The sequence below is a fragment of the Mandrillus leucophaeus genome, unplaced genomic scaffold, assembly GCF_000951045.1.
Source record: "Mandrillus leucophaeus isolate KB7577 unplaced genomic scaffold, Mleu.le_1.0 Scaffold70, whole genome shotgun sequence".
NCBI lineage: Eukaryota > Metazoa > Chordata > Mammalia > Primates > Cercopithecidae > Mandrillus > Mandrillus leucophaeus.
Window position 1 is genome coordinate 3,382,036 of NW_012107586.1, and position 13,106 is coordinate 3,395,141.

Sequence of the window (13,106 nt, forward strand, 5' to 3'; positions counted from 1 at the left end):
ACTGCAAGCTCCGCCTCCCGGGTTCACGCCATTCTCCTGCCTCAGCCTCCCAAGTAGCTGGGACTACAGGCGCCCGCCACCACGCCCGGCTAATTTTTTTGTATTTTTAGTAGAGACGGGGTTTCACTGCACTAGCCAGGATGGTCTCAATCTCCTGACCTTGTGATCCACCCGCCTTGGCCTCCCAAAGTGCTGGGATTACAGGTGTGAGCCACCGCACCCGACTACAGCTGATTTTTTTAATCATGGAAGTAGTATACATTCTTGTGGGAGAGCGGAGTTCAGTGTCACGTGGGAGTGTAGGAGAGGTTTTCAGGTCTGTCTGCTCCAATCTTGCAAGGTGAGCCAGTGACAACAGTGGGGTGGTGGGTCTGGCTGCAGGCAGAGCAAGATGGTAATCTAAGTATTTGTGCACTGATGAATAAACAACAGGGAGGCGGATATGGGCATGGGTGAGGCTGGTAATCAGCTGGCAGGACTGCAGGTTCAGGAACAGGATACAAGTCCACTAGGATGGGTAGTCCCTGCTATCTAGCCTGAGGGGTCAGAGTCCAGCAGTCCTAACAAAACTGAAGAGCCCAGGCTGGACCAGAGACAGCAAAGACCTAGGACATAGCAGCCACAGCTGTGAGGAACCTGGGGGCAGGGTGCTACACACAGATGTGGAGTATGGCAGCTCTTCCCCATCCACTGATCCCCAAATCATTTATATTTATCCTCTTTCTTCTAAAACCAAGTACTCAGCTGAGTGCGGTGGCTCATGCCTGTAATCCCAGGCACTTTGGGAGGCCAAGGCAGGCAGATTGCTTGAGCCCAGGAGTTTGAGACCAGCCTGGGCAACAAAGTGAGACACTGTCTCTACAAAAAAATACAAAAATTAGCCCGGTTGTCCCAGCTACCCAGGAGGGTGTCCCAGCTACCCAGCACCTGTTGTCCCAGCTACCCAGGAGGGTGAGCCCAGGAGATTGGCGCTGCAAGTGATCTGTGATTGTCACCACACTCCAGAATGGGTGACAGAGCACGACCCTGTCTCAGCCTCCCCCCCAAAAAACAAAAAGAAGCCCCAAACCAAAACCAAATACTCCCCTACTCTGCCTCGGGGAGTGGGGAAGGCTTCCAGGAAACTTAAGGAGAGAATGCCCAGGGTGGGAGGCAAATCTGACAGGTTAGAAATCTGGAGCATCAGACCCCCCTGAGGTTGAAATCCATCTATAGGTGTTTACTAAGAAGCTATTTAATTCAGGGCTCTCTGTGGGAGTCAATAAAATGTTCCCTAGGGCAACTCCATCTTAGCAGAGCAGCCTAAGTATTAAAGGAAACCCACAAGTCTCGCCTCTACACTCTCTACCTCTTGGTGCTTAGAGCAGCAGAGATGAAGGCTGGGAGATGCTGTTTTATAGCAACTTTAATTTGGGACTCTTAACTGAGTGTGCCTTGAGGGTATTTAGCTTGCCTTAAACAGTGTCATTATCATCTTAGTGCTGGGAACAAGTCATTTCAGTGAATTCCTTCATCTTATGGCTGAAGACACCCAAAGCTTAGAAAGGTAGTGACTCCCAGTTGTGATTTCCTAGCCAAGAGTAAAAATGTAAAATTGTGCTATCTAATCTTCTGGATCATTCACAGGATGAGAGAAGCTAGTATTACTTGTTTATCCATATATTTTTTCAACTCAAAAAGCTAGGCAAAATTTAGTTCTGAATTTGTTCTTTGGCCTTCCTAGTGTCTTCTATTGGAATCCTTCCCCCGACCTCAGTTGTACCTTCTGCTGCTACCCTCCCACTCTCTAAGCAAAACCTCCTCCTAAAAAATAATCTGACACATTCACAGAAGAATATAAAAAACTGATGAGGATTAACAAGTTGTCTTTTCTTTTTTTTGAGACAGAGTCTCACTGTGTTGCCCAGACTGGAGTGCAGTGGCATGATCTTGGCTCACTGCAGCCTCCGCCTCCCGGGTTCAAGCTATTCTCCTGCCTCAGCCTCCCGAGTAGCTGAGAATACAGGTTCCCACCACCATGCCTGCTAATTTTTTGTATTTTTAGTAGAGACGCGGTTTCACCATGTTGGCCAGGCTGGTCTCGAACTCATGACCTCAGGTGATCCACCCGCCTAGGCCTCCCAAAGTGCTGGGATTACAGGCATGAGCCACTGCACCTGGCCAACAAGTTGCCTTTTAACTGGGAACCAAACCTGTAAGCCAAGAGTGATGAAGCTATCCATAATGGTAAAATTGTGGCCAACTGCAAGTGTTAATAGCTTACCTTGCAGGTCTGGGAGTTGAAAGCTGACAAGAGGGCTTTACAGTATACCTGAAACTCAAGGAAGAAAGTCAGCATGGTGCAGTGGAACATATATTGGAATGAGGTGACCTTGACTTTTTTTTTTTTGAGACAGAGTCTTGCTCTGTTGCCCAGGCTGGAGTGCAGTGGCATGATCTTGGCTCACTGCAGCCTCCGCCTCCCGGGTTCAAGCTATTCTCCTGCCTCAGCCTCCCGAGTAGCTGAGAATACAGGTTCCCACCACCATGCCTGCTAATTTTTTGTATTTTTAGTAGAGACAGGGTTTCACCATGTTGGCCAGGCTGGTCTCGAACTCCTGACCTCGTGATCCACTTGCCTTGGCCTCCCAAAGTGTTGGGATTACAGGTGTGAGCCAACACGCTGGCCTGACTTTCTTAAACTTTAACTGCATCACCTGAAAATGGGAATATTCAAATCTGCCTCAGTTCCTTTGTAAGTGCCACAGCAGTATATGGAAACTAGATTCCTACTTTGCTCCATCCATTAGGGCTGGAGTGGGTCCTACTTCCCTTGCAGGCAGTCTGTTAACTTGATCCAAAGCAAAGTAGGGCCCAGGAGGGAGACTTCTCCTGAGGGTGACAGGCTTTTGCTAGAAGAGTTGTATGTCCTGTGACAGCAATAAAATGTTTTTTTTGAGACAGGGTCTTGTTCTTTCACCCAGGCTGGAGTACAATGGTACTATCTTGGCTTACTGCAACCTCTGCCACCTGGGCTCAAGCGATCCTGTCACCTCAGCCTCCTGAGTAACTGGGACTATAGATGTGCACCACCATACCTGGCTAATTTTTGTATTTTTTTGGTAGAGACAGGGTTTTACCATGTTGCCCAGGCTAGTCTTGAACTCCTGAACTCAAGCAATCTGCCTGACTTGGCCTCCCAAAGTGCTGGAATTACAGACATGAGCCACCACACCCCGCCCTAATAAAACCTCACATACCCAGACTAGAGCAGATACCCTTATAGGGCTCATCTGCTTGCTTTGTGGGCAGCTTGGATTCACTGTTTAAGTGGAGGTAAATGAGCAACATACTATGTTTTGTGTTTGTGAGATGGAAAACTATCGCCCAGGTTGGAGTGCAGTGGCACGATCTCAGCTCACTGCAACCTCTGCCTCCTGGGTTCAAGAGATTCTCCTGCCTCAGCCTCCAGAGCAGCTGGGATTACACGTGTGTGCCACCATGCCTGCCTAATTTGTTTTCAGTACACTTTCATATGTAATATTATTTTCATTTTCATAAAAGCAAGTGAAAATTTGCCTTTAAGAAATGTTCCTGGCTGGGGTTGGTGGCTCACGCTTATAATCCCAGCACTTTGGGAGGCCAAGGCGGGTGGATGCTTGAGCTCAGGGGTTCCAGACCTGCCTGGGCAACATGGTAGTGCATGCCTATGGTCCCAACTACTCGGGAGGCTGAGATGGGAGGATTGCTTGAGCCCAGGAGGTTGAGGCTAGAGTGAGCTGAGATTGTGTCACTGCACTCCAGCCTGTGTGACAGAGCAAGACGCTGTTTCAAAAAAAAAAAACAAAAACAAAAAAACAATGGCTAGGCATGGTGGCTCATGCCTGTAATCCCAGCACTTTGGGAGGTCAAGGTGGGTGGATCACTTGAGGCCAGGAGTTCGAGACCAGCCTGGCCAAAAGGCAAAACCTCATCTCTACTAAAAATACAAAAATTAGCCGGGCGTGGTGCCAGGTGCCTGTAGTCCTAGCTACTCAGGAGGCTGAGGCAGGAGAATTGCTTGAATCTGGGAGGTGGACGTTGCAGTGAGTCAAGATCGTGCGCCATTGCTTTCTAGCCTGGGGAACAGGGTAAGACTCTGTCTTTAAAAAAAAAAAAAAAAAAAAAAAAAAAGAAACGTTCCCCATTTAATAGAGAGGAAAACTAAGGCTTGGAAAGAAGAGTCCTAATTCTTATTTGGGCTAATGTGAACTTGACCCTTGTAAAAAGAAGATCTCAATCTACTACACTACTATCTTTTCATTGTTAAAAATTCAGGGATCAGGCCAGGTGTGCTGGCTCACACCTGTAATCTCAGCACTTTGGGAGGCCGAGTAGGGTGGATCACTTGAGGTCAGGCGTTCGAGACCAGCTTGGCCAACATGGTAAAACCCCGTCTCTACTAAAAATACAAAGGTTAGCAGGGCATGGTGGTGCATGCCTGTAATCTCAGCTACTTGGGAGGCTGAGGCAGGAGAATCGCTTGAAATCAGGAGGTGGAGGTTGCAGGTTGCAGTGAACTGAGTTCGTGCCACTGCACTCCAGCCTGTGCAACAGAACAAGACACGGTCTGGGAAAAAAAGAAAAAAAAAAATCCAGGGATAAACCTCTGGAATACCAAAATACCATATTCGTCTCCTCTCCATCCCTTTTCTGGCTCTCCTGACATTGCTTGTGTTTACTCTTCATTTATTTGATTATACACCACATCTATATGACTCATCAGAGCAAATTGCACCTGAGGGTAAGGGAGGAGGAAAGGATATGTGACCTTTGCCCTCTGGTCCCTCTCTTCTAGGAGCACCTGTCCATTGAAGATTTCACTCAGGCCTTTGGGATGACTCCAGCTGCCTTCTCCGCTCTGCCTCGATGGAAGCAACAAAACCTGAAGAAAGAAAAAGGACTATTTTGAGAAGAGGAGCTGTGGTTGTAAAGCAGTACCCTACCCTGATTGTGGGGTCTCATTTTCTCACCGATATTAGTCCTACACCAATTGAAGTGAAAATTTGCAGTTAAAGTTTGTGCCTATGAGCACAAACTTCTGTGGCAAATGCCACTTTTGTTTAATAATGTACCTATTCCTTCAGAAAGATGATTCCCCAAAAGGAGCCTATGGTCCTCATTTCAACTTCTAAGGTCGCTAGATTGTTTCTATCCTGAGGTATTGCATCATTTTTAATACTCCTGTTCTAGAGTCTTCTCTTCTTAGAAGAGCACAAACACTCCATGGAACATTAGAGTTCTGAGGCACTACCCTACCTAGCTTGTCCTCCATCATGACTCATTTTTATCTATGGCAGGTAGGCTGAAGCATTTTGCAGGTTTACATCTTCCCCAGAGTAACAGCTTTTCCTTTTCACATTTACTTTCCTTACTGCCTTACTCAGTGGGTAAGTTAAAGGGTTGAAGGAGAGTTGAATGGTCCACAAGACTACCCTCTAGGAGGTTTCACAAATACCAAACGGTACTGTGAGAGCAGCACATCCACTGGGGCTAGGCTTGAGACCTAAAGGCAAGTAAGAAATGCATAGGCTATTTCACTTCTTCTCCCAACCCTTAATAATAAGGCAAAGGAAGAGCCTAGTGAAGGCCAATGCTAGGTTTACAAACTTACCCAGAAGCCTCCGCAAAGCTTCACAGGCTCCCCAGATGAAAATAACAATAATCAATGGGGACTACGGCCAAACACTGGTTTGCCATTCTGTTCCTTTTAAGAAGTAACAACGCTGCAAGGAAGTCCATGTCAGAAAGCCAACAGAAGGTGATTTCCACAACTTTGAATAGGTTGTTATAAGTATCAGCAAGAATGTGTCCTTTTCAGAAATAACAGTCAAATCAACAGAAGGTTAATAAAGGCTTTAATTTCATACACACAAAAAAACTCTATGCATAATTTAAAAAGGAAACAAAAACAAAAACCGTAAAGGATACAGAGGAACAGTTCTGCTAAAACACAGATAAAAGTGCCGCTCCATACAAAACATAAAGAATCAGAATCAGAAGTCACTCTGAACATAAAGAAAAAAAATCATCTCACAAATAATGTGGCCACAGCTGCCAGAAAACCTGGTAGTGGCTCAATTAGGCAAAGTGTACGAATCTCATTTTTGTTTTTCTCTCCTTAAATGTAAAGAAACAACGATGACAATAGGCCAGAGAAATTAGGGAGGGAAGGATAAGCTCAAAGGGAGGGAAACCTGGGGACAGGAGGTGTGCACACCCACACGTGGTCTCACTCTTCACACAGGCCCACTATTTTTGAAGACCAGTTTCTGGTGTCTGACTGGACAAACCTGGATCCTGGTCCAGACTCTCACCCTCTCTATTCTTATGCCAATGGACATACCTATACTTTGAACCTCTATACTTTTAAGAAAAGTCCAATGTTACAAAATCAAATGCTTATATTCAGCCTGGCACACTTTTTAAATAAAAACTCCATACACCTCAGACATAGCACACATGGAGACAACTTACTATTGTGTGTAAGTATGATACAATGAATGAGACTGCCTGAAGTCTAGTAACCAAAGCATGCCATAAGGTGAACGATTGTGGTGAAACACAGCAAAATAACTGTCACAAAACTTTCAAGGCCTAACAAACTAGAATTTTCCAATAAAATATATATATTTTTTTCAGATGTTAATAAGACATATCAGTAGAGACAAAATTAGAATTTTGAAGTAATGCAATAAAAAGAGGAGGGCAGAAGTCTAGTTTTTGCATACACTTGCAAAAGTGCAATACTCAGTATAAAGCAAAATGGGGAGGAAAAAAACATTCATCCATTTTATTGGAACAGTTCTATGTGACTTGCATCTGGTGTTGGGTTGTTGATTTTTCTAAAAATCCACATGTACTTGGAGATCCAGCTCTGTTTCCTCCCCCACTGCCCATTTAAAACAAAAGACCACCTTGGGGGGTCAATTAAATTAAAAAGGCCCTCCATCCCCACAAAATGAGATAACTAAGAGTATCCACTGCAATCATTTCAGAGGACAGAGAAGGAAAATATTTTTATTTGCTTTAATATAACCTCTTTTCAGTAGACCACAAATGAGTTTACAAACTACTTTCTCTCTTTAATTTAGGTGTTTGCAGATAATTTTCATTATACAACTATATCTGTAGCTGTACATGTGTATAGTTACATAATGGTAACTATACACAATATAGAAGAATCAGTAAATTCATGGATTATTTTACTGAGGTTTTATATTTTAAAGCCTCTGTTTCAGAATTTTACACTTGATCAAGGAGAAAAATAAATGTGTAGTCTAACATTTGCTTTCTGGAGTTAATTAACTGATCTGTAAGTACCACTGCATATGTCTTAAAATGTAAACATATTTACATTTGTTGTATTTGTTATTGAGCCTTTAAAGTTAGGCCCAGAATGAACAGACCATAGCAAGTAAACAAATAATTTTTAGAATCAAAGTATTAACAAAAGACCAATTCATGGATTTGCTTATTCTATCCTGCTGAGACAAAACTCCTGAGTGTGCACACACATGTGAATATATCCCTATGAAACAGTCTATCTTCTCATAGGCTTAAATTGTAGTCATGGCTATTAAAGAAATCAACAGCATCCAGCCACATGCAACTTTCCAACCTTCAGTACTATTAGGGGATTAAAATAAACAAATATGAAGTTTAGTTTATTTTTCCCTTAAAATTCCAACAAAGATCAAAATGCTGTATCTAGAACTAATTGCCATCAAGTTCCAATTCAATGTCATTTAAAGTAATGTAACCACACATTTGGTATTTTCAATAGGAAGGTTAATTAGGTATTGTGCAAACTGCCTGCAACGGAAGCACTCAGTCCTTATCTAACTTGTCCCTTCCTGGCCCCAACATGCTAACTGCCCTATCCCCAATTCTGGGCAAACTGATAACAATGTGCAAAAAATAATATATTATCTATTTATAATTTTAAAATATATACAGCCAGCTCAAAAAAAACAACAAGCCCCATCAACATAGTCCAGCTGAAATCTCCATTGGTAGTCAAAGAAATAGATTAAAGGAGTAAAGGAAGGAGAAGGCTGACAGGGCCACAAGAATGGACAGACATCAAGTAAAATTTGAGTCCCAAACATGCAAGTACATGAGCAGTGAGATAACTTATATATTCCCATAACCTATTTCAACAACTCCTGCCCAAGACATGAGATCAAATCAGGTTTCTGAGGTAAGTGTACTTCTAAACCATACACATATGAAAGCTACGAAAGCAATTCAAATGAGGCTGCTTCATGAGGCAATCTAGACTTATGGCATTATTTCTATTTTTCTCCATGTTTTAACGCAGCCTGCACTTTAAATCTTTCCCAATAATTTTTAACAGTGCCTCTCAAATGCAAAGACAGGTAAAATAATTAATAACTAGCCAAAGAATTTTATCACCACTTCACTCATTTATAAGAAAACCAATTATTTCCAAGCAAAATCAAACCAAACTAAAGAGTCTCCTGGTAGAAATGAAACAAAATTTTAAAGCTAGTTTTAAAACAAATATTTTCCTCTGCTCTAAACTACTCTGGCATTTTCTACCACTCTACCATTTTGGAACATTCATTACAATAATGTATATAGGTAGATGGTAGGAGGCAAAGCATTTATCAGTAGTTAAGCAAAACTGGTGAGGCCATTTATAATTCAAAGAATCAAAACTTAGAATAGGTTACTATATTAGAATACATCCAAGTTCCAAGAGTAGGGCTGGAGCTCTCTTAAGGCAATCTTTCAGAAAATATGTTGCATCTTCTGTGATGATGATTTGTGTGTTTTTTTTTTCTTTTCTTTTCTTTTTTTTTTTTTAAATGAGATGGAGTCTCACTGTCACGCAGGCTGCAGTGCAATGATGTGATCTCGGCTCACTGCAACCTCTACCTCCTGGGTTCAAGCGATTCTCTCAAGTGATGGTGGGTTTTTAAATGTTTTTTCCTTCTGAAAACCTGATATGGTTTGTCCCTACCTCTGAGAACTAAAGAATAATCCCTTGTTTATAATAAAAGAAAAATCATGAAAGAATACAACGATGGTTTCATTTTGCTACACTTAACTCTGTGTGATCCTAATGACATCTGGGCTCACAAAATTATTTTGTGGACAGAATTCCATCCTCAAAAGAATTCTTTATATGGTTTCATAAGCTGCTTAACCAAGCTGATTATGTCAGCTAAGTGACTAGCATAGCACTTAATGTTGCCGCTCTACTTTGCCTCAACTCAGAGCACCTAAAAAGTAGATAAATATATTACGCACCTTTGTTATTTTTTAGTTCTTGGGATTACCTAAGCCAATCACATTTTAATTGCAATCCTATTTTAAGGGCAAAGCCAGAGAGTAAATGGTTAAATGCCCAAGGTTTGTCCTATAGCTCAAGTACTTAATTTCATACTTGCAATAGGGCTTTTAGCTTTAGTGGTCCAGAATTTTAGCTTTATCAGAAGAACACTCTTCTAATCCTCCCTATATTTGAGAGACAGAGATGCTAGCATTCTTCCTTATCCCTAAGTATTCCTGCTGGGGAGTCCCAATTGGAGAAATATCTTTCTACCTGTTTAAAGTTTTGGTTGCAATCCATTAGGGTAATGCTGCTCCATGGCAGAATGACAAAAAAAGAAAAAAGATTCTATCTTTACCACCAAAATAATGATGATGATATATGATGAACATACTGTGTGAAGAAATCTCCTTAGAGAGAGCAAAGTATATGAGGAATATCAAATGTGGGACTGTAACATATTCCAAAGCACCAACAATCCATTTCTTGGGACTGCATGTAAACAGCAAAGACATCACAAATTCATGAAATTTGCATACAACAACAACAAAAAAAACAGCTCCTCAAGTCAGGTGACAGCAATGCCCCTCTCTTGCAAAGAGAACAAACTGTCATTAGTGTAACATGAAGAGCTGGTTTTCCAGTGAACTTTACTAATAAGGAAACACACAAAAGGTTACAGACTTGAGTGAAACTACTCAAGGAACATAAAAGTTAAAAGCCAACTGATAAGTACATCTTCACACATTTCTCAGGTGAATGGACTCTTTGACACCTTCATTTCTTCTCCAAACTGCTGTGCTATTAATTTTGAGCAGGCATATTCTGGGGGCTCATCCTAACTCTTTAAGGCTCCATTCATCCTCTGTGTGTGTGTGTGTGTGTATACACACACACACACACACACAGATATATATTTACAACATGTATTCCTAAGACAAAAGGAAGTGCCACTCTTATAGGAGAAAAAGAGGATAATCAGCTACAGATGTGAGACCAAAGTTTCCATAAAATAGCATGGAGCATTCTATGTAACTCCAATTTTTGTCTTTTGGTTTGGCCCTGAGCTGTTTGTTGCTCCCGCATCAAGCAGAATTTCAAATTCTCCTTCAGCAGAGGAAAGGTGAGGTGGGCAGCAGTAAGAATATGCAGCGCACACTGCCAACCCAGGAGTTTGTTCCTCACGAGGCTTGACGGGTAGTCTTCCCCACTTCCATGCTAAGTGACTGAGAGTTCTTTTCTGTTTCCAGCAGCTCATCAAAGATCTCCCTTATGATAAAACAAGCAAAAAATAAAACAGGAAATTTAGTAAGTAGAAACAAAGAACAGGCAGGAGAAAAAGTAAAATAAAATTGATACAGATAAGACCTTCACAATTCCATTTCATGCCTGTATTTTATTAAAAAAGCAGTTCACTCATTTGATCTTAACCCTTTGAATGCTGATTTTTAAGAATAGAGGGGAACTGACAATAGTTAGCTTTAATGAACATGCTAGGTAATTCCCAACCATATAAATCAGATCTTCTAGCTGATAAAACTGGATGACCAAAAAGATTTATGACAGGACATCTTCTATCATAAAACAAATTATCCAAACTTCCATACCTAGATACTACTGTGTAATAAGCAATTAATGCTGAGTTATGAGAGAAAATATTCTGGACTTACAGGGAAATATCAAGAGACAGACCCTAACCAAAGATAACAAAAACCAAAAATTTTCAATCAATCAACTGATGGGAACATTTTATCCTCAAAGGAAAAAAAACAAAAAACAAAACAAACAAATAAACAAAAAAACAACAAAGAAAAGAGTTCAGGTGATTTTTAACTCATTATTTGGCAAAGTTTCTTACTTGTGCATATAAAAGAAGATGTAGCCACTCCTATCTCGATCACTCTGCACGGCAGCCTCTTGGATTTTTGATACCTCCAGGTCATTGTAAGTAAACCACGCTTGCTTTTTAATGTCATACACATCACTAATGTAATGACCTGAAACAAATAACGTCTTAAAATCAAGGTTTTAAAAAACACACCGAAGCCGGGTGTCATGGCTCCCGCCTGTAATCCCAGCACTTTGGGAGGTTGAGGCAGGCGATCACAAGATCAGGAGTTCGAGACCAGCCTGACCAACATGGTGAAGCCCCATCTCTATTAAAAATACAACAATTAGCTGGGCATGCTGGCATGCGCCTGTAGTCCCAGCTACTCAGGAGGCTGAGGCAGGAGAACTGTTTGAACCCAGGAGGTGGAGGTTGCAGTGAGCCGAGATAGCACCACTGCACTACAGCCTGGGAGACAGGGCGAGACGCTGTCTCAAAAAATAAACAAATAAAAAATAAAAACACACTGAATTTATCTCAGGTGCAGGAAGTTTGAGAAAGAGAAAAAAAATACCACATTCAACTTATCCTCAACACTGTGTCTAAAACCTATTGAAAAAACATACAGGCCAGGCACAGTGGCTCACTCCTGTAATCCCAGCACTTTGGGAGGCCAAGGCAGGAGGACTGCTTGAGGCCAGGAGTTTGAAACCAGCTTAGGCAACAAAGCAAGAACCTGTCCATGCAAAAAATTAAAAAAAATTGGTCAGGTGTGGTGGCATGCACGTGTAGTCTCAGCTACTCAGCAGGCTGAGGCAGGAGGATCTCTTGAGCTCCTGAGCCCAGGAATTCAATGCTGCAATGAGCTAATGATGGTGCCACTGCACTCCAGCTTGGTGACAGAGTGAGACCCTGTCTCTTGGGGAAAAAAAAAAAAAAGAAAAGAAGAGAAATCAAAACAGTTACACCTATTAACACAATTCACACTGAGTGTGATCAAAGTAGATTTCAAAGATTTTCTTGAAAAACTTACACTTCACGGGCTGGGCATGGTGGCTCATGTCCGTAATCCCAGCACTTTGGGAGGCCAAGGTGGGTGGATCTCTTGATCCCAGGAGTTCAAGACCAGCCTGGCCAACATGGTGAAACCCCATCTCTACTAAAAATGCAAAAATTAGCTGGGCCTGGTGGTGCATGCCTGTAATCCCAGCTACTTGGGAGGCTGAGACAGCAGAATCACTTGGACCCAGGAGGTGGAGGCTGCAGTGAGCTGAGATTGTGCCACTGCACTCCATCCTGGGTGACAGAGTGAGACTGGATCTCAAAAAAAAAAGAAAAGAAAAAAGAAAAACATACCTCACAAAGCTAGGCAAAGAGCAATGTAATAAGGAGCAAATGCTGACTAGTTCATTGATAAAATGCTGAAATAATGATGGCTATTCACCTGAAGAAGAAGTGCTACCAATGTGACTGACAACACTGATGAGCCGGTAGGAATGAGGCAGACTTCCTGTCTGGAAAACAGAAGTGGGTATAACTTTTAAGTCTTCATTTGAATAAAAGCAAAACACTGAATATAAATTTATTATTAAAGCTGACATGGCTAAGCTTCGGTGTGTGGCATAGTAAGAATCAATTAAAAAATCTGTTCATACCCTTTGACCCAAGAATTCCACCCCCAACTAAGAATTTATTCTAAGGAAGTAAGTCAAAAGAAAGAGTATATGTATCGAATTATTTACTGTGGCATTATCTAGTGAAAAGTTGGAACTAACAATATACCCAATAATAGCTGACTGGTTAGTATCTCAATTCAATATAATACTATTCAGTGAAAGGCCGGGCGTGGTGGCTCAAGCCTGTAATCCTAACACTTTGGGAGGCCGAGACGGGCAGATCACGAAGTCAGGAGATCGAGACCATCCTGGCTAACACAGTGAAACCCCGTCTCTACTAAAA

The 13,106-nt window shown here is 41.9% G+C and overlaps 2 protein-coding genes across 2 annotated transcripts in view; one reads left to right on the top strand and one right to left on the bottom strand.

The window, feature by feature from the left end:
• VIL1 (villin 1) overlaps nucleotides 1–5,899 on the top strand; it is a 31,585-nt gene extending 25,686 nt beyond the window's left edge. Inside the window, exon 18 of the mRNA XM_011964689.1 lies at nucleotides 4,817–5,899. Coding sequence (XP_011820079.1) covers nucleotides 4,817–4,930 — 114 coding nt within the window. The 3' untranslated portion in view covers nucleotides 4,931–5,899. The remainder of the gene's footprint in view (nucleotides 1–4,816) is intronic.
• The window catches only part of USP37 (ubiquitin specific peptidase 37), a 126,383-nt gene continuing 119,136 nt past the window's right edge, over nucleotides 5,860–13,106 (bottom strand). The window contains exons 21-23 of the mRNA XM_011964598.1: nucleotides 12,592–12,661; nucleotides 11,178–11,316; nucleotides 5,860–10,588 (exon numbers count right to left, since the gene is read on the bottom strand). Of these exons, the coding sequence (XP_011819988.1) occupies nucleotides 10,501–10,588; nucleotides 11,178–11,316; nucleotides 12,592–12,661 (297 nt within the window). The 3' untranslated portion in view covers nucleotides 5,860–10,500. The remainder of the gene's footprint in view (nucleotides 10,589–11,177; nucleotides 11,317–12,591; nucleotides 12,662–13,106) is intronic.